The sequence below is a fragment of the Seriola lalandi genome, unplaced genomic scaffold, assembly GCF_002814215.2.
Source record: "Seriola lalandi dorsalis isolate HSWRI2012SDOR001 ecotype SW California unplaced genomic scaffold, Sedor1 jcf7180002054563, whole genome shotgun sequence".
NCBI lineage: Eukaryota > Metazoa > Chordata > Actinopteri > Carangiformes > Carangidae > Seriola > Seriola lalandi.
The window spans coordinates 1,731,886-1,754,229 of NW_019525116.1; the positions used below are offsets into that span (position 1 = coordinate 1,731,886).

General features: G+C 40.9%; 1 protein-coding gene across 1 annotated transcript; it reads right to left on the reverse strand.

Annotated features, from left to right (window-relative positions):
* Window positions 1–8,427: 8,427 nt before the first annotated feature.
* rgl3b (ral guanine nucleotide dissociation stimulator-like 3b) lies at window positions 8,428–22,243 on the reverse strand. The gene is made up of 17 exons (XM_023416354.2): window positions 21,798–22,243; window positions 18,739–19,028; window positions 17,940–17,984; window positions 17,605–17,804; window positions 17,323–17,459; window positions 16,979–17,227; window positions 16,700–16,803; window positions 16,211–16,295; window positions 14,328–14,399; window positions 13,571–13,657; window positions 13,198–13,230; window positions 12,693–12,814; window positions 12,317–12,406; window positions 11,885–12,014; window positions 11,147–11,443; window positions 10,405–10,519; window positions 8,428–10,311 (listed from the first exon to the last, which is right to left on the reverse strand). Exons 1-17 carry the CDS (start codon window positions 21,819–21,821, stop codon window positions 10,172–10,174), a joined length of 2,220 nt encoding a protein of 739 aa, XP_023272122.1. The 5' UTR covers window positions 21,822–22,243; the 3' UTR covers window positions 8,428–10,171.
* Between the last annotated feature and the right edge of the window lie 101 nt (window positions 22,244–22,344).

Here is a 22,344-nt window from a genome sequence, read left to right on the forward strand (position 1 = left end):
TAAACTAGCACTGAAAAACAAGCTGTAAACACAACACCAACAAATGTTCACCTTGTAAGTTAACATGGCAAACACATGCTTATTTACACATTCAGTAGATACAGAGAAGGATTATCATTCATTTGTATTTCTGTCCACCTGATTAATCTAGGTTCAATATTAATATTCTCTTTTAGCTCCGCTTTTGGTCTCCGCCAACTCCAGAGGGAAATATGTGGCTGTTTAGCTGCTAAATGCTCCACTGTGTTCACCGGGCTTGTTGCTATGTGCGTTTGAGCTTTTCCTGCTGCAGCCAAAAACACAGATGAAGCCACGAGAATCAACCAAAGTGGTAAAGTAGCGGAGCAGAAAACCGAAACAACGAGCTAAAGATGCCGTAAAGCTGCGAGGAACTGCAGAACCGGGCTATAATTCTGTGGGTTTGTCATTACGAATGACCCCTTTCACATAAAAGAAGATCTACTGTTAATATTTAAGGTAAACACTTAAATTAAATTGACCAAAGTAAAGTGTGATAGATTTGAGATTTGAGAGTTCATTCACGTACCATGTGAAAAAGAGTTGAACAGGATATGGACCAATATTAAAAACTTTATTAGCATTTATTAATGGATTACCAACATTTATACCTGCAAATAAAATTGTTTTTTCACAACTTTGTAACCCTTAATTTTTCAGCTTGAACCGATTTAAAATATATTAAAACTAACAAAATGAATAGGATAAAATGTGTAATTCCTAACAGTGAGTACACTGTCTTGATGTTTTGATAAGAGACACACAGCCCGACAATTACATAACTCGCATAAAAGATTAAAGTGTTCAGCTTTTAAATGAACAGATGTTACCATATGTTCAGAATAAGTTGCTAAGGCAGGGTGAGCGTGCATGTGAAAAACCTCAAGAACAAACAAAAAAACAAACAGATACGGGATACGGTAACAGACCAATAAAGTTACCGCAATCTGGCAACAAGTGCACATAAAAGTCACTGCGCCTTGAGACCGATACACTGAGAGAAAGGAGGTAGTAAAGAGGCAGAAGTAGGCCATAAGTGAACACGGTGACAGCAAAGGAGTCAGTTTACACTAAGGGCCTCCCTGCTCCTCCCCGCCACTCAATCCTTCCTCCTCTAATCCAAACACCTGGAGGGGGGAGGGAGGAGGGCGAACAGCAGGTCCCATGTGAGTGGTTGCTCACATGCAGTCGGCTCGCAACGTGTTACAGTAACACCTTTACTGGGGCCAAGGCGGGCGGTTACGTAAAGCAGCCACACACACACACACACACACACACACACACACACACACAGACAGACACACATACACACACATATATATAGAACGACACTGTGCCAAGGGCATGGAATGGGGTTGGGTTGTCGGGTTAGCAGGTGGGTATGGCAGAAAATTGGAAGGAGGGGGATTTACAGTATCAGCTGTTGCTTGTGTTTGCCGTTTCACTGCTTACATGCTGCGTTCAAGAGTGCCACCATAAGCTGCATCATTGTTAACACACCAAGTTTGCTGCCAAAGTAACATAATGTGCGAGTAGATTACATTCAACAGATTTACTGGGAGTGTGAGGTGAGCAGAGGATGTGACAAATCCCAAAGTATGATTATAAGAATTTAACACAAATATAAACAAATTTTTAGAGCGAACAAGGACTGATTATATTATTTTAGGAAATTGCTTTTTGTCTGGGTTTCACAGTTTCGGTTCTTGGCAAAAAAAAAAAAAGAGACTAGACCACAGGCGTGCATTTTTATAAAGGTTTCTGCAAGTGAGAAACACGGGTTAAGCTGGGATTTCACTCGGAGAATGTGGGTCACTGAACCTGTAACACCAGGTTTTTCAGACCCTCTCATAACGCTGGTGATGACAATTCACAATACAGCCGTGTTAGTTCAAACCCTCCGCTGCACAGTGACCTTCAGTCTCAGCCATGAGCAAATAAACGCTACAAAAGCAAAAACCAGAGTCTTTGTTACAGCCTGGGAACTCAGTAGCTGTTCAACATTTAGTGTTTTAGACCGGGAAAATAGCTACTAATGACATGTGAGCCGGGCGATACGCTTCCCAAATTTGTTGTGACCTCCGATCCCTCTCTCACACACCCACTTTCTAAGAAACCCTCCTGCTTCCAAATAACCCACTGGGATTCGTGGCAAAGGGTTTTTTTGGGGTTTTTTTTTTCAGCTCTTAAGCAACTCCTGCACAGACAGCTCCTTCTTAATAGCAGCTATGGCATGAGCAGCTGGAACATGTTTACATTTAGCTCGAGCAAGACCCTTCCATGAGTTGCAACAGAGGCGATGAAACATTCTCCAGCAACAGGGTAAACTGTACTTCATCGGGACAGAAAGCAACGAAAAAATAAAACCACATGAATGGAAAATATGATTATAAAAGAAAAAGGGGAGGGGGGGCAGATGAATTACATGAAGTGTAAAAGTGGGAAAAAACAGCTCTTTTTTTGTTCATCTTGTTGTTTTTCAAGAGAAACTAGGTTACTGACATGTACTTAGATCAGGGAATAATAATGGTTGCCATTGTCTGTGAAGCAACAGGCAGAGCTGAGGAAATGGGTGGGTTCTTGGTAGAACGATATAAAAAAAAAAAAGCACGTCTCATAGAAAGAGTGTGAGAGAGGCAGAGGAAAGGGGGAAGGACAGCACGTGAAGGCAGGGAGTGTGTTGTCTGAGCGCCATGTGCTTGGGCAAGGCGTGTGAGTGACTGAAGCTGTTAACGTCACTGTATGACTCACACTGGAGGAGGTTAGCATGCTACACATCTCCATTCACATACGCACAAACACATATGTACATGTACACGTATGCCTGCTGTCTAAAAATAGAAAAGCACACACAGGTGCATTACATACAATAAACACTTAACCACACAATACCATAAACCAGGAAAGTAGGTTAAAGACATTGAGTTCGCCTATAAGCAAATGAGGTAGGAAGCGTTTTTGAAGTCTCTCCTGATTGGCCGGAATATGAATATGCATCTCAGAGAGAAATTTAACAGGTCAACACAGAGTTTCCTGAGCTGAAAACTGGCACTCCTCCGCCCGCACATAAGCGCTTCTAACTGGAACTGAAACTTCCTTCGCCCATAAGTCATAAGACTGACTCACAAATGATCAATATGGGTTTTACCCAAGAGCAGCTAAATGAAGTGGTATGTATAAGATGAATGGATGAATTGGTATTTTTACTGAAGTGTCATCGACCTTAAAAAAAGGTGCCCAGCCCAAATGGTCTTACAAGAGAAACACTGCTTACCGCATCTACAGGGGCGAGAGAAATCAAATCATATAAATATGTGACAAACACATTGTGTCAAGTGCAGATTTCATAAATTGAATATGCAAAGCTCTCATATGTTGATAGCAGGGCTGGACGATATGCAATAAGTGAATAAATAAAAAATCAGATTATGATTACTTCGGCAGACATATTGCGATGCGACTCATTATTTCAGTGGGAATGGTAATTTTTGCATTTAATTTTCACTGGAAAAGAATATAAAAATGTTTTGTTTTGTCTTGTATCAGACAAAAATTGTTCCCCAACACCTGGAGAGTATGATTTGGAAAGCCAGGGCATCTCTGTAGCAATGCTTTATAATGGTTTACCAAAAATTGCAGTTCCTGAAATTTGGCTATTGCACTTACTCATATTGCAATTTCAATAATATTTCAATTACCGGTAATTGTTCAGCACTAGTTAATTGCAAGCATTTAACAAAAATTGATCTGTAATCATATACAGATGTAAACATTTACTGTAATCTCCATTGACTTGTTCAAACCGGTTTCAAGAAAAACTGATAAAAGAGGCAGTAAAATATAAAATTTTCCTTTCATTTGCTTCATTTTCATTGGACTGGATGGAAGCATCCATTTCCCACAGCAAAAGACAGGATGCCAGATCTTAACTGAGCACAAACAGACATCTGAGCTCTGGTCAGGTGAAGGGTGACATGTAGTTCATGATGGTAAGTGTGCCATCATAACAAAACGTGTTCTCAGTTTTGTTTTGCCTAATCTTTCTTCTGACCACTATTCTTCATAATTTTCATGCACAGCAGCAGATCCCTGTGGCATAACCCAAAATTGGACACAAGATTTAAAAACTGTTGTGTCTAAGTATTGTAACAAAGATTTTAACAAAGCTATTTAAAGCAGCTGGCCAAGTCAGACGGGACTCTTATTCCTCTTTTAATAGTAACATGATCATCCAAGGTAAAACTTCAATAGCTCTTAGAATAAGACATAACAAGAGAACCAAAATGAAAATATGAAACATAAACTTACTTGGATATTCCCTTTTTTTCATGTTTCATTTGGCTGGATCACAACAGCAGGGCGGATTTCGCTGACTGACTGACTGACTGACTGAGTGATGGTACTTCCACCACTGGTCACTGGTCACCGGTCAGCGGAGTGCCCTTGCCCCCGGGTTCGAATCCGGTCTGTGGCCCTTTGCTGCGTGTCATTCTCTCTCTCTCTCTCTCACTATGGCTGAAATTAAAGGCAAAATTACTTGAAAGTCTTCTAAAGGTTCTCTCTGAACAAGTAAATACAGCTGAAATCAGAGCTTCCTTTATATGTTTGGTTATTGTGTCAGATGACGTCACAGTTATAAAATCACAGTTTGACCATAGGCGGTCCAGCCACATACTAGGTTTTGACCTAGTCTTGTTCTACCTTCAGTCGCCATTTACTACACTGTCAATGTACAACACTGACCCGACTCTGAAGATCCCGTTCAGCCTCCGACAGAACATCTACATCATGGAAAGTAGCTAGTATGTTAATTTCCACACACAAAACTGGGGCTTGATAGAGAGGTTTCACAGCTTTATAAAAAATTTCCCATCAATACAGAAATTCAATTGCTTGGAGGCTGAGATGATCGTGTTTTACACGGGTGAAGATAATCATTCAAAGGAGTCACAAAAGCAGTGCCAGAACCACGTCAGAGTTTCATAAATCATGTGATTAAAACCTTCTCAAAATAGAGCAATATAACTGTGCCAGCTCCACACGTAAGACTCCACTGTGTGTATGTGTTTCCTTGTGGCACAGCAAGTAAAAGGTTAAAAAAGCTTATCAACAGATCCTACACTCATTTCAGAGGTGAGGGTGGAAAGCCATGAATAACTCGTGTGGGCGTAAAACATCTGTATGTGAGTTTAAATGTGCGTGCAATCGCATAAATGTCTGCATTAAACTTGGGAGTCATATTTAGCCCTTCATGCATATGCATGAGCGTGTGCACATATGGCAAAACCAATCTGCACCCTGCCAAGAATATCTCGGGGTGCATTAGTGCAAACAGGCACGACTGTCACTCACAGTGAGTCAATGTTTATATATAAAGGTGTGTGTTTTTTCTGTGTGTGTGCACTTGGTCAGCACTTGGATCCCCCCCCCCCCCCCCCCCCCCACCCCACCCCACAACCCCACTTCCTCTTCTGCGAATGGGGAACAAGGTTGGTTTATCAAGAATGCAGAGCTGGCACACGCACACAGGGCTTCAAGCTGGCTTTGTCACAGCTTTTACAGTCACTGGCACACACGTAACACACGTATCTATGTAGATGGTGAGAACATGGCAGTAACTCTCTGAACTTAACATGCATGCAATATCTCACACATACACACACACACACACACAAGCTGTCGGCACATGCCTCTTTTCCTCTGGAAGCTGTAAAAACAGCTGAATGCCTTTCTCCTCCACGGGGGGAGAGTCATTCAGGTGAGGCAGGGGGCAGCTGTCTGTCGTCAGCAGAGATCAGAGCAAAGCGTTGCCAAACATTTTCATTGGTTCCTCACTCTCACATGTGCCCCCAATTACTGCGGTTATGAAACAACCAAAACAACGGGGATGTTTTTAAAAATATAAGGACATTCTTCTGCTTTTACACACTGAAATTCATCCTGATGTAAGTAAAAACTGAGGTGCGTGAGCTCTCAAAGAAAAGCTACTAACATTACGAGTAAAGCATCCTCACACTGCTTTGTTTAATTCAGATACGCAACACTGACTTCTTACCCAATACACAGGATCTGATGTCGTCATGCTTTGTGCAAGAGATGGATGTAACGGCTGAGTGTAAAAGCTTAAGGGACCACACTGATCCTTTATATCAAGACAAGACAAACTGATGTCAACATTTCATGGCCAAATGAAGGTCTTATTATTATACTTAGGAGGAAAACTCTATCTCAACAGGCCTGAGACTGTGTGCAAATGACGTCTGGCTTCACCACAACTTACACACATGACTTAAAGATTGCAAGCAGCCATGAACTGACTTCACCGACTTCCTCAAACACTCTTGGGTCAACAGAGGTGAAAACTATCGATTTTATTGACAACTAAACTCCATGTCTCATCAATCCTCATTAGAGACCTGCTACACTGATTTCCTGGACAAATCCACATAAGACCTTGAATGTCTCCTCTGGCCTGCAGAGCACCGGCAGCGACACAGATAAATAGCATTTTGGATCTTGCAGGACTAAGGGGCAGCATTGATATAATCTGTACTTCCGTGGCGACATGCAGCTCTCACACACACACATACACACACAAGCTCACGGCCGGACATCATAAGTATACATAATACATGAGAAAGTATAAGATGAGAGGCAGTGTCCTGTTTCTCCTTCAGAACTGCTGACCTGTGCATCTCCTACAGCACACGTACACACACACACATCGTCAGGCAATGCCTCATCTAATGAATCCAAACCCCTATCCCTCTGCTGAGTGAGCGTCTACTGCAGCCAAGTGCATTGAGTGGGGTAGATGGGCGAGCAGCACTCAATAGAGGACCTACTCTTTTTTTAGGTCTGTCCTGACAGAAATCCACTACTGCTCTTCTCCCCTGATCAGGTGAATGGGGACGATATTATGTATATTTATTATATATAAGGTCACCTCCATTCACATTCAGGTTGGATGGAGTGAAGAGGTGGAGGAAAAACAAGTGAGTTCAGACCCAGCTACCGATGACACCCGAGTGCACCCGAGTGGCGTCTCGGTGTCTGTACAGTCTGCTGATATTAAGCTCCACCAGGAGCCGAGCACACAGCTCTGTGGCGCTATCTAGTGACGACATCTAATCGACTTTTCTTTATTATTATTATTATTATTGTGGTGGGTTTTGTGAACATTAGGTGAACTATTTCTGCCATTGTGACTTTCTTTATTGTTAGCTAGTTGAGTGGACTTCGTGGGGTAGATTCACCTTTGTCTTACCTGCGGTTTGTAGTCTTCACTTCCGTGTTTGGCTCGAGGACGTGGTCGTTACTGGTCAGGAGAACAACTTGCACCCACATTTATTCTATGGGGGAAAATTCAACATGCCAAGATAATACAGGCTTTGTTGCACTTTTGTATGTTTGAAACCGTTAAAGAAAAACCGCGAGCAGTAAGTTTGTACCACGCAGCAGCGCCGGTAGGGGTCAGTGACGTCACGTAACGCGGGAATATGAGACAAAGCCTTTAAAAAAATCTCTCCTTTTTTATTTTTGTTTTATTTTTTTTATTTTTTTTATTAACAAATCCAATTCTTTTCTTGCCAAACATGTTAATTTTACAAAACTGAACTTTATTTGTTTTTAATTATTGTTTTTAAATTTGAAATGACCCATGACAGAGATTGAATGACGTCCTTTTCCGGTTCAAAAGTAATTTCCTCTTCCTTTTTTTTTCTCTCTCTCTTTCTTTTAATTTAATTTAATATGTACTATGCCTTGTTTTTTAATTGTTTACTTGTTGACCCCTGGCTCAAAATGTTATTTGTATGTTGACTTGCCAAATAAAAAAAAAGAAATGGAATTGCTCAGTTATTAAAGTGAAAAACTTAAGTGGTGGGAAAAGAAAGTTCATATCTATATTATCCTTGTGAAGTCCGTTTACCAGATACAAAAGAGACCATTCACTTTCAAAATAAATTCAACACTCAGTAGATCACACATAAATCTTTTTTTTTTTCATGTGGCCTACGGAAAGGTTTATATTGGAACATGGTTAAAGAGTTCAGTTTTTCCATAATATATCCTTTTAATCCTCATTCTCATGAAATTCACAGACTCATCTGATATATGTGTTATGTTTGAAAGAAACTGTTATTCATCTTTTTAAATGCATTTGCTAGTTTTTGTGGATTATATTAAGCCACTTTATTTAAGACAAAATGTAGGCTATGGTAGTTTGACTATATTTTCAACTTGTGATATAGTAGAGGTAGAGACAATTGGTTCATATTTTCATATTAATAGCCTAATTAAATTCAAAGCAGACATTTTTAAAACTTGTCTTTAATAAAATAAGCCTCAAACCAAGTCATTAGATCAACTGTAAAAAATAAAAAATAAAAAAGGATGATGAAGGCCATGGGAAATAGGAAAATTTGTTTATTAGAAAGTCATCAATACAGGGTGTAAATGCATTTCAAACCTTGGATTTTTTTTTTTTTTTTTTTAAACAATTTATTCCTTTTTGTTTTACAACTGTGATATTATCTTCATTAAAAAAGACTGAACAATATGAAGTTTTTTTTATAAGCCAAGAAATACTATCAATTCAAGTTTCAGTTGCCAAGAGAGGGATATTGCACAGTTGCCGGTAGAAATAAGCTTTTGGGAGAGTGTTTGCTGTTTACAGGGAGAATGTGGATTGAGGAATTCAACGAGACGCCCGTTTCTTTCCTCGGCAGCTACCTACGCCCTTGAGCAAGTTGAGCAATAAAACTTTTCATGTCTGTTCATTGTATAACTATTCCACTTTGCAAATACTCCCTGGAGTTTTAACTGTAAGAAAACATGATCAGTATCAACTATCTCGTTACAGCGTTTGCGTCAATTGATGTCAATGAAATGATCAGATCTAAACTCCTCATTAGGCTTTAGGTCAAGCCATTTAAGCACCAGTTACATCCAGGCTTCACAAGTCTGAACCAACTTGTTAAATACAATTAAGTAAAATATAAAACATTATCACTTTAGATATTATCAGGATTCGTCGGAAAATAAGACATCTCTAAAATTATAAGCACACTAATCAAACATGTTGCAAAATAAAGTAAGTAAGTATTTTCCCGCCAGTCAGAAGACAAGTTAAAGCCTGTTAGTGAGTCATCACAATGTGTCATTAATCAAATAAAGGTGCATTCAAAGTGAACCACAGTGGAACAAAAGTGAAAATAAATACAAAACATTACAAAATCTGAAACTCTAAAAGTCAAAGCTACTTAGTCATAGCACAAACACAAAAATCACAAACAACAGTCCACCCTTATTGTTGTCTAATCTAGATACAGTAGCCATTCGCCATTTACATCCCCATCCATCAAAGTCTCTGCTGCCATGGTAACGCCAGTTCAGGAATGCCATCTTTCCAGTCGGGGCTGCCGGCCACACATGATGAGTATCACGACGTCGCAGGGAACACAGTGATCCCTGGTGAGAACGTCCCCGCCCGCTCCTCAGATGGCACAGGCACGGCGACACATAAGGACATCGGACTCTCTCATCTCAAGTGGCAGCAGATAACCTACTGCAGGGGGGGGGGGGGGCCCCAGGGGTTCATTACCGGCACCCTTCACACAGCATCTGACCCACATTCCCTTTCTGACACACAGGTTATTAATGGCGCCCAGCTGTGTTGGGACACGGCTGGTCATTTCTCAATGTACATGTATAAATAGGTCGCTGATGGTGGCACGTGTTGCTCTCTGAGGGCAGCGTGTGCATCTTCACACCCATACAGTTTCTGGGAGAGACATATAGCAGCAGAGTCAGAGAGAAAATGTTTTACCAACACACCTGAGGGAAAAAGTCAAGGAATGGGGGGTTTTTTAATCTTGCTTTTTTTTGGTTTAATAGTCGGATTCATACCCAGTTTATTCCAACAGAAATATAAAGGCATATCCGGTCCAGGTGTTTTTTTTAAAGCTTCATCAGTTTCTGCTGCATTCTTCTTCATAAAGTGCTTCTACATCATCATCAACGTTAAAAAAAAAAAAGTCACATTGAGAGAGGATACCTTTCCTATAAACAACTATTAAAAAAGAAAATAAAGAACACTTTCCAGGAACGTCCCATGAGCTCTTCCAGGTGGAGAATCTGTAGAGTGGAAGTGCTATTTTGTGTAACGTCCCAGGCTGGATGTGGCCCTCAGCGGTTTCTTCTGGCCTTTGGGGAATTGCCGCAAAACAAAGTCAAAGTTGGCCGTTGTGGACATAGCATAGAAGACGTTTGCTTTGTCTGGTATGAGCAGCTCTGAAAACAGAAAAAAAAACAAGTGTCATGAGAGGTGTTTTTCTTTTTTTCTGCTCTATTTCAAGGATTCATTTCAAGTCCTTCTGTTCTGACCTCTTTCCTGAGAGATGACCTGCGTCAGGGTGAACTCCTGCCAGTCCATGTGCTCAAGATGATGCTTTTCCAGCGCCCGCTGAATCACCTGAGCAGTTTTGTCCTGGCTGGTTAACTATAAAATACAGAAGGAAGTTTGTGCTTGAGAAAATCAGTTACAACATTGTGCTTTACTAAAGGTGCTGCTCATGCAAATAGAGCAGAGTAGTGGAAGAAGTGTTTATTATATTAAAGTCTGCCTCCACTTAGAAATGGATTCTGCTTATTGATGTTTTACCTTCACTGTGCAGAATGATGTATGTGCAGAGTTTGTTTTCATATTCATCTGTTGAAGGGGGAAAGTTTCACTGTGCACGTCATAACTAGTTTAAAAGCCAATATTAAAGTTACAGGACTGTGACGAGGAAATTTGCACATGCACTGACTTTTCAGTGAAGTGGGAGATTTCTTTTGTCCACGATTTAAGATTTTTAAGATGGAAAATTTTTGCATATTCATATGTTCTGGATTTTTCAACAATTTTAAAGTCATTTTAATATTTTTTACTGCGCTAATTGAACTTTTTTGTAGAAAAACACAAATTATTATTCCAAACATAGTATGTCTTCAAACATTTCTGGAGACGTCTTTAAATAAAAGTAGGAATGCTACACTGAAAAAATATTTGTTTACAACCATAAACCATACCTTACATTTTTATATATAATCAGATTTTAAAATATTTTCTGGAGGATAATCTCACCATGATGCTTTTGTACATGTTGCCGTTGTTCTGGGTCAGGTCCACGCTCACCCTGACTATACAGGAGTCCGCCACCTGACGGTTATACACGGGCAGGGAGGTCATGGACACGGAGCGCTTGTGGTGCGAGACCGGGGCAGGCTTCGGCCGAGCACCGCTGCATGACGAGGCTGGGGAGCTGGAGGGAGTAGGGGAGTCCGGAGAGGAAGCCGAGGAAGAGCAGGGAGAGGGTGAGGAAGAGGAGGGCAAGGAGGAAGAGAAGGCCTCGGACACATTGTTGCATGAGCTGTGAAAGGACTGCAGAGAAGAAGAGAGGGAGAAAGAGTACTGATGAGTGCCACTGGGAGAAAACAATAGTCACTCCAGTTCAACCAGGGACCTGCTCAATTGAAATTCTCCTTGTTGAGGGCTCACGCTAGTTTCTACAACCCTTTAAAGAAGATCTTTTGTGAAGGGAGCTTATGTAAGATTCCCAGTTCTAAAAGCCATTTACTCCTCATTAGAGATGCTTAAGGGTTTGTTTGAACACTTAAAACGGGACGATTGTTTGTGAAGTGTAAATAGTGGATGTTGTTCTGAACACAGAGACCCTTTAGATGAAGGCAGAGCATGACAAAGCTGTCAACAAAAGACACCATTGTTCGTGCCATAAAGGACAAAGGATGGACAGAAAACAAGGTTATGAGACAATGAGGCAGATACATACAGAAACACACACACACACAAACAGCTGTTTACCTGCAGTCTGATGGAGCAGGCCGAGTTTGGGGAGGAGAGATCCTCCATCTCAGATCCACTGGATCCAGAAGATGAAACGCTGATCTGATCAGCAGGGAGTTTCTTTGATCCATCGCTCACTGTCAGGAGACTGAGGACAGAGATTTAACTTGAGATTTGTACCAAAGACAAAAACTCATTCTATGATAATAAAGTTATTATAAATATAGAATATTGTAGGATTTGTTTTCTTTTTACAGCGGATCAGCACTGCATGCATCAAAATATACTTTAAACATTTAATTCCTTTTCCTGTTGTGGCATAAAAATGAGTCAGCAAATACTGTCTGTACCACTTGTTACTTCATTGTTTAAGTGTTATGTGCATAGTAAAATGTGAGTGTGGTGTGTGTGTGTTTGAATATTCAAATCAGACCAGAGCGCGATACTCACCTGGAGAGTTTCTTTGTGAGCGTGCGGTGGCTCCAGAGGGTTGGTGAACAGAGGTCTACCGGAGGCTCCAGCTGTCTCGACAGCTCGTAGCTGCAAACACATCAAACACGAACAACAACATCAGAAAGTGACACTCGAGACGAATGAACGTTTGCATTATAAATGTCAAACCAGTCGTTTCTTGATGACAACACTCCAGCTGTGACAGCATTACTCCCATGCTTCAGCTGATAACAAGAACTGATTAACTGGCCAGATGCCATATAACAGCTGAACATGACATTCATACTATGTAGATTATGTAACTACCAAATTTTTATTGGGCTTTTATCAGGCTTTCCTCTACTGAGGAACTGAAACACATTTTGCATCTCACCTCTCCTGGTCAGTGAGCAGCTTGTATCCCTGCAGCCAGGCAGCGATTCTGGGGTGATGGGGCAGGTTGTACTGCGAACAGGACGCCTGCAGCACACGGATCTGTGACAGAACCTCAAACTCCTGCAGGGAGAGAGAAATGTCGGTCGATAAACAGAGTGACAGAGGCTGCGAGGTGTCCTGCTTCCTGCCGTCTGTGTGGTTGCATAACCTGCCTGGACTAACAAGGTGATACAGCACGATACTTTGAACAGTTAAAAAGCTGCAGTGAGGTTTTCCTTAAAGATATATGTAAAGGTTTAAAAAGCGTAACCAAAGATCTCTAGCTTTCAGCATGATATTCACTAAAAACAAGTGTCAGAAAATGTGCAACCTGCTCTGTTTACTCTCACAGTGCAAATACACTGTACACACCCAAACACACAAGCATGTGATGCTGACATGATGTTATGTGAACACCTTTGTACTGAAATACATAAAAGATGACACAAAGAGGAACCACTTACCCTCCTTCTCTTCTCAAGGTTTATCAGCCCTCCCTGTCAGAAGAAAAGATTAAACACTATTTATTTACTGCATTTATCAATGATTGATTGGATCAAGAACTGAACACAAACACAACAGTGACACTTTATTCTAACATCCCAGATTTAGCAAATTGAAAATGCAGTAAAAAACTGCAGAGTATCATGTATCGCGATCCCGCAAGATGGATGTTTATATGGCAGTTTCAGTCTCAGTTTCAGAATCACGACCCCCGCTACCCACTACTATGTATTGCAATGTAACATTATGAGATATTTTACTGCACAGTATATACTTCACCACTGAAAGTTAAATATTATACAGAGCAGCTGTTACTCAAGCTATATTACGCACCTCCAAAGTGTCTGGCAGAGCAGTGTCCAGCATGGTGAGGACGGTCAGATAGGTGCCCAGGTAAGGAACCACTCCACTGGAGGTACTCTGCAAAGAAACAGCATGTAAGCACACCTTCCATTAAGCTTACAGCAGGTCTTTCCACTGTCACTGTATCTGTTCAGTTGTGACTTTCAAATCCAGTCATTAGCTTTTTCTTTTCTTTTTTTCATTTTTGAACTGTATTGAATGGGTTGAGATTGGACGACATTGATACAGGGCACGTCCCAGTTAGCAGCGCCCTGGGTTCATGTTACAGCCCTGTGCATATGACTTATAAAAGACCCCAGTTAAGTCTATTATTACTATCCTATAATCCTGGTGATCTGAGGCCATTTGAAACTTGTTCAGCACCAAGCAAGGCTAAAGATAGGTTTGGGTCTCTGCCATGCCAGAGATACTCCACCCACACTGTGGGAAATTGGCTCTCCTGTGGCTTTTAGAGTTGGATAATATGAGAGGGATTTTGCATGTGTCTATTTGAAAAGCTGAAATTAACCCAGCTTCGGGTAAAATGACCCCAAGACAATAGCACATGACAAAAGGGATAACATTTTGAAACATTATCAGTGTAAAACAGCAAATTTACTGCTGCAGGAAAAGAAGGTTTGCTGCTTAGCGATTCGGTTGAACTAGACCTCAGCGATATATGGCATTGGGCTTCATGTCCTGTCTTCAAAACATCTCAGCTCTTTCCTCATCTGGAGGTTTGGCTTACCATCTGTCTGGGGACTGGACACCGCTTGGATATCTTTGGAGAAATGTTATCCTCAGTCGCTTGGCCCCCGTCCTGTCGAAGAGGGTCAGACAGAGCTATATTCAGTTGAAGGTTATAGACACATACATTGACCCATTATTAAAAATAATCTGCAAGATTTTATCTTACATCTTTTAGACAGTCCATTATATGAATTCACACAAGCACGTTCAAGGTGTCTTCTAATGAAGCATGTGAAGTGTCTTATAAAGCAAAAGTTTTCAATGCATGAATAGGTTTTATTACACATTAACTTGGACATCCTGTTGAGGAGTTCTCCAAGCCTCTTAAGTCTTTGTGGGTTAGGGTTATGTGCTATCTGTTATTGGAAACAGCAAACAGGCTTAAGTGTATGACCGATTGTGTTTACATAGATCAGTTTCCTTCATAAAAGGCAGTGCCTGAATACAGCTACAATGGAAAGTTAAAAGGAGGAGAACAACACAATTAAAATGATTTCATAGTGAAGAATCTCTTTGAACTTTTTTGTGAAGCAGCAAATTCTGTTGCTCAGTTGTTGTGTAGAGGAAATACTGGTAATCTATTGACTTTAGAGTCCTTTCACTGTAACTAGACACAAGACGCCTCTGACGCAGTTGCCTAAAGGAGACTACATAAAAGAAAAAAAAGGGAACACAATGTGCTTGAGGCACCTGGTTTCCCATTAACACATTGTAAATATTAACTGAAAAATGAATCTTTTTAATAATTAAAGGAGAAAATCCATGTACAGGAAGAAAACCATTTCCAAACATGTTTTCAGTGACATTCTTTGTACTATGTTCTCTGCAGTTCATTCCCCCGTTCTCTTTACAAAACAAAATATTTAACCTCTGGTGAAATAGTCCCACACTAAAACCCAGATACTGGTTGTATTAATGATTTAATTAGCTTTCACATCACTGAAAGGTTTTTGTTGTTGCTGGGACTGAAAGTATGTAGCAGATGAAGCAGATTGACTTGCTTGCATTGGTAAACATTAACCCTTATATATAGATGCGTCAATCAGGCCTTTTTTTATAGGAATATTTCCTCCTATCAGTCACTTTTGTCAGTTATACACAGTATTCAAATATTTATCTTAACTATGACTGGCACCACCACTTAAAAAATTTACAAATGACATTATCTAAGTATACTTTACTACTACTTTATATTACTAAACTGACAGCTGTTTATAGCTGCTAACATTAACTTGCTAGCTTGCGTTGCTGTAGTTGTGTATGAGCTGTTCCTATAACCAAGTAGCTTAGTAGCTAAGTAGCGTAAGTTACAGAGACTCTTATGTTTTGCTATAAGAATTAAATTACTTTATTTTATAGCTAACAAACATTAGCTTGCTAGCTAACATTACTTTAGTTGTGTTTGAACTGTACCCATAACTATGTAGTATATTAGCTAAGTTAGCTTAGTAGCTAAGTAGCATAAGTTACAGAGAAACGCTATAATTATGTTCTGCTATATAAAGAAATCAAATTACAAACAAACTTTAGCTAGCTAGCTAACATTACTGCAGTTGTGAATGGACTATTGCTGTAACTTAGCTTAGCTAGCTTAGTAGCAGAACTTAGACTAACATTTGCAAGTTTGACAGGTTCATGATAAAAATGTCACAAATGTTAAACTATGCTGGTGTGGAATACAAATTAGTATTTAGAGCTAAATTATGAAGATAGCATTTATTTAGTATCACCAAAAAAAAAACTGATTCTCATACAGCTGGTTTTCGACTCTCTCTCTTTATAAGAGTGTAGGTTCATGACCTGTGAATCTCAGGGTTAACACTGTAAACAATGAAGTAAATGTAGGCTGTTTTTTTGTGCAACCAGCAGTTTTGTTCTCACCTCGACCAGGAGCTCTCTGTTGGTTAGAACACAGTTCTCATCAGGGAAGGTTTCACAGAGGTTATTGAACGTGGCCATGCTGTCTCTGCAAAAAGAACAGACACCAGAGTTAGTAAATATGCAGCTATTTAATCCAATATATGATACATTAATAATTAACTATAATTCACAATAACTGGTGTTAAAATTTTACATTTCAGTTCTTTGTCGATGACCAGATGTTTAAACCATAAAAGAGGACAAACATGAAGTTATGCTTCATCTGTCCTTGACATTATAATAGCTTACTACAATGTTCACGACCTGACACAGAATATAGGTCACACAAAAGCAAGACATTTGCTGACTTGCTCTATCAAAGACATTGAATTGCACTGGATAAAGGTTCAATGCCCTCATTAAAAAACAATTATGTAAAACACAATATAAACGCAACCATAGAGACAGACAAAATCATTGACCTTAGAAATGGCTAAAGTCCAACCTTACCTGCTAACAGCAGCCCAGGTCTTTCTCAGCCTGTAAACTGCATTAGACTGAAGGGCCGACAGGATCGCCCTGAGAGAGGAGAAGTTCTTCAACTGACGACACTCCTGGAGAAGAAAGAGTCTGCGTTCAGGATTCACTTAATTTCAAATTAATTTCAAATGTTTTGTGGTGACGATTGTTCTCCTAAAACAAAGGCTGTGTAAATGAGGTTCTTATGACGTATTGGACTTGAAACCTGAATGCCAACTGATATCTAGTCACTCTGGCTTTTTTACTGACCTGTGCTACTCTGATCCACTTCTCTATGATACGGGCCCTTTGCACTGGAGTAGTGGGAGGCCGGCAGGAGGAAGTGGGACTGGAGGTGGGGTCTGTAGGCTGGCAGAGCAGGGACATGATGACCTGGTTGGTGATGGCGTTGAACTGCGCAATGGTGGCCCGGATGGTGGGAGACATGTTTTCCTTCTTGTCTCTTTGAGACCACACACAGCCCAGACACTGGTAAGGCACCACTTTGACAAATAGAGCCTGAAACACCATGAAAACCAATTATCAGCCTTTAATAATCAATCTAAAACAAGTGACGTGTGTAAACGTGGAACATACAATATCCTCTCACGTACAGAATCCATTCGGGTGAGCTGTTCGGCGACGGCTGAAGCAGAGAAATCCATGATACCAAGTCGATCCACTGAGTGTTCACATCCTGAATCTTCATCACCAGATCCCTCCTCTTGTTCCAGACCTGTCGGGGCAGCTTCTGGACAAACACACAGAGCAGGAATCCAGAAAAAGAGTGTGAGCACGGCAGGAGGATTTTCACAATGTTGAATGCTATGACGATGGTATGGCGTGTGAACAAAGGCCTTATCACTTTTTTATCATGTTATGTGTGGGAGGATCACCTTCTTTCTGCAGCCGCTTGAGCAGCGCCTCAGCTTGCCCAGCCAACGAGCAGAAGTTGGGTTGGCTGCGCATATTGTCATGCACCGCAGAGCTGATCCTCAGGTGATCCAACAACAGCCTGAGTGCCAGGTGCACGGGAGGATCCCTGAAGTCCTCGCTGTACTCATCCAACCATGTCTGGACAAAGGCCAACAGAGGGCTGTGGAGGCAGTGGAAGAGTCATTACATTTTAACTAGTTGAACAACACTTTAAAGCATATAAGGGTTCAAGTTTTTTTTTTCATTTAAATGGTGTTTTAAATGAAGTTGATCAAGGGAAGATTCATCCACTTACCTCCTGTAGCTTTCACTGTTGTCCAGATCGGAGGCAGCACTGTCACTATAAGAATGAAAACAGGGTCAAAAACATGCAAAAGAAGAATAAAAAAGAAGAAGTCACAGTGTACTTTTTAATTATTATTTGTCCCTCCTCTGCAGCTATCTTTACCCTGACCTCAAGTCATGCCAGCCACAGCCTAAAACCGCTCTGTGCACAATTGTTGTTGTTGTTGGCCTCAAGATAATGAGCACCTGCTAGGTACTTATTATTACATCAAAGCTGAGGGGAGAGTTGCTTTGTCACAGAAACATGTAAAAAAAAAAAACACCCTTACACAACATGGTGACTCTGCACCAACAACATTCCCAGATTCAAGCACATTTACGTGCCAGACTATTTCTTGGCCCGGCACAGTAATAAAACCACGAAACCAAAAGTAACACCACATGTCAGTTTGACATGGCTACATCCAGCAGCCTTGTTAGCTTAACTTGGCACAAAGACTGGAAACACTGGTTACAAGAGAATTTTACACGTTTACACAGATAAATAAATTATATATAAGGCATTAATAAGTGAGCTTTTTTAGAGGTGCTAGCAGGCAGATTTTGTTAGTTAACAGAGCCAAGCTAGCTGTTTCCACCTGTTTCCAGTCATTATGCTAAGCTAAGCTAACTGGCTGCTGGCTGTAGCTTCATATTTGGTATTAATCTTCTCATCTAACCCTCAAAAGGAATTAATAAGTGTATTTTCCAGAAATAAAAAACAGAACAAGAAACAGAGAAAACCAGACATACAGTGGCACAAAGATTACCTCTGAAAGAGCAGCTCTATGAGCTTTGAGGAGCTGGTAAAGGTTCTGTATGTGGAGAGGAAGATCTTGCTGTAATCCTGATCCTGGCAGCCGGGGTCCAGGAGATGATTCACTAGCAGATCCAGGGTAGCGGCCTTCAGACGCCGCACCTTGCAGGTCCGGTACTGGACAAAAGCGCAGCATGGATTTGTCCCATTGGGGCTTGGGGCAGAGGGGACGGGCTCCCGACGCAGTGTGACCCCGTAAACTGCGCCATCCTCGAACTCCTCACCCCATTCCTGCACTGGGTTCTGGTGAGAGACAGAAGTGGAAAATGATATTTAAGTTTTATATCAGCATTCACACTGAGAGCAGCTTCCATCCAACGCTCCTGCTTGTGTTTCGAAAATATGCAGATACGGGTCAGAAACACAAATATATATCTAGTAGTGTTACTGCTCACAACATTAGGGTCAGAGGTTGAGCCACAAGGGGGTAAAAATAGCTGCAAGACTCCATGGCCAAACCGCCTGGTGACCCCTCACACAAACAAGTGACACAACACCACCGAGACGCACACTCATCCCATGTGAACCACAGCAACTACATAATATTTGCTTGTACTCATAACCGTCGTTTCAAGCCTTCAATGACTGCACAAACATGTTAGCGTGTAATGATAGTAATTATCAGAGATTCATCCACGTGACATGCTGGTTTTTGTAACCTGTGCTTGGTTTTCATTTTCATAATTTCCCCACGACACCGTAAGCTGCTGAAACTTCCATGAATTCTGGACGTACATAAGAATGTTTATGGACAAATAGAGGATTATCAAAAGGTTAGTGTATCAAAGCAAAATACCAGAACAAATGCTAAATGTCAGATGTTTCCTTCACCATCACTCATCCTCCAGTAACCAATGGAGAGAGCCTCGGAGGATCATAGGCTAGCTCAGCGCCAAGTGTGCTGATCTAAAACACACGGGTTCCATTAGATATTCAGACAAGCCGTCGTTTGATCTCGGTGAGAGCTTTCAATCAGCGTTTTAGCAACAGCTCCTCCAGAACGCTCAACAGCACATGTACACAGAGGAACGGGGTTTATCCAATGTGAATACTGAGCACCTTGTTCACTGTTTGCTGCTTGAGAACAAGATCGTTATAGTAGCATAATGAGACCGCAGCTGTGTCGCACAATTTAAAAAAGGCTGGTTTGTATTTTCAACAGCGTACAGTAAACCTGAGGGCAGCCATTTTCTTTACCCTCCAATAAAGGAGCTCTCCATTGTTTTGGTATTTTTTTACTTCCACAAAGTTAGGAATCTTTTGCGAAACACTTAAAAATAATCGAAGAAACTGGGGTGAAAATATCCTGACTTTTTGTTCCTAGTAGTTGAAAGGTCCCACTTTTTTAATTCTCCAAGCCCCAGCTGCGATCACCCCGATAACATCACAATGACATCACTGTCAGACTTGACAAAGCTCCTTAAGAGCAACAGAGGACATTATACATCTGCTTTCACGCTCTGAGTAAAACTCAAGACAAGTAAACTACACTTGCATGTGCAAAATCAGGCGAGTGCTCCTTTAATTGCTTTATGTGTTACATAACCTGGGCGTCAGTAACAGCTCTTGCATGACTAATGTCTAATCCATCTGGTTTATATGCAAATGTTTTTTTCAAATCTACACAACTTCCCTGGAGTCAAAGCAAGTAGATATTCAATATCTTCCTCTAAGCTCTATTAAGCACAGATAATAATGTGCATACAACAAAACTACACATGCTCTTGAATCTTAAATATAACTATTTTTGAAGCGTCTAAATCATGGCTGGACAGTGTGGACGTGCAGCAAGCGGCTTCATACTGCAGAGGGGATGAAAGAAACTACACGTGCTCACAACAGTAGTTGAAAATCAATTATCTACATGAGAGGACTTGCATCATCTTATGCAAATGATTATTTAAATGTCTTTATCTAAAAAGACAGTGTTAACCAGTATCACACAAACCCTATTGTCCCCCCCCACGCAGAAACTAGAATCGTTTGGTTGCTACACAGACGGGAAACTGTGACTTGTGTCCCGCTCTGTGTCAGTGATATCGTGGTGGGACTGAGCACAACTGACTGATGTAAAAATCAAAATAAAAAACATTATGTTGTTGTTGTTGTTGGACGACCTGCTAGCCACAGGTGTAGCACGTCTCTACCACATTAAATATGATCATGGAGCAGCAAGAGAACTCATCAACGGAGGGAAGTAAACACAGTTTTGGTCTTGACCTTTTGCAACATCCTGTATTAACATTGCATTGGAGTCACAGAGCTGAGCAAAATAAATACTGATTTATCTTGAAAAACCTAGAAAGTTATTTAAAAACTCTGAAAAAGTTCTGAAGAATCCAGGAGGTGTTTTTCTTTTTAACCTTTTCTAACCTTTCTGTCCCTTGCACAATAATAATAATAATAATAATAATAATAATAAAGATCTTTAACCCCTTTCTCAGGCAGTGCCTCTTCTTCTTAATCCAAACAGCCAGAAATAACAAGAACATCTGGAACCACAGTCAATATTTAGCATGAGCTTTACAAAAAGACTTAATGCATTTTCCAGAGGACACTGACCCCTCTGAGTTTTTAATAGCCTGTCTGGTGATTATTTTAGAGAGGCTACTGTATGATGCTCAGCTGTGTGACTTGAATGTAATAGGAATACAAACTGGTGCCAGACTCCCTGCAGCTTCAGTACAAACAGCCTGTGGACTGCAGATTCCCATGGGAGACTACAGATTTGCTGTGGGGTAGATTTTTAGTTTACACGGTTTATATATAAACACACACACACACACACACATACACACACACATACACACACACACACACACACACACACACACACAGAGTAAACTGCAGGAGCCAGCAGAGCAGGGATATCTTCACAATAAAAGCAAAATTTACTTGCATTTGTGTTACATTACAGAGACTAAAGTTTGTGTCAGTGGAAATAAATTACACAACAAACCCAGATCTACTGCTCAGCTGAGTTATTGATCTTGGATCATATCTTAGACTTACCATTGTTAACTCCCATTTTCCCATCTCGTCTGCTCGGCTAAGGAGTGCTGTTTTCCATCTTGACAGGAATTGTTGAACCGAACTTCATATTTCCACTTTGAGAAGCAGAGAGTCTAAGGCTGCATCTTGCTAGAATAAAAACCTTATTCTTTTTTTTTAAATTATCTTCTTAGGAACTACATTAACGCGCCTGTATTACAATTACAGAGACGATTTTAACCGCAGAGTTCTCGCTACATTTCACGCCCTCATACAAAAGTGTTGGGTTGTTCCCATGTGACGGTCTGTGTGAGAGCGAGCACGGACAAGACCCGAGCTGTTGCAGCCTGTTTTCCTCTGTATGTGTGTGTGTGCGTGCGTGCGTGTATGTGTGTGTGTGTGTGTGTGGAGAGAAGCGACTTGAATCCACCGATACCCGCCGCTGGGTTTCCTCCCTGACAGCGCTCAGCCCGGCTGAAACTCCCTGAGCTTTATAGTGGGAGGCGACTTTCTGCTGGAAGTGTTGGCTGTAGGAGGGGTGAGAGGGGGTGTGTCTGTCGGTGTGTGT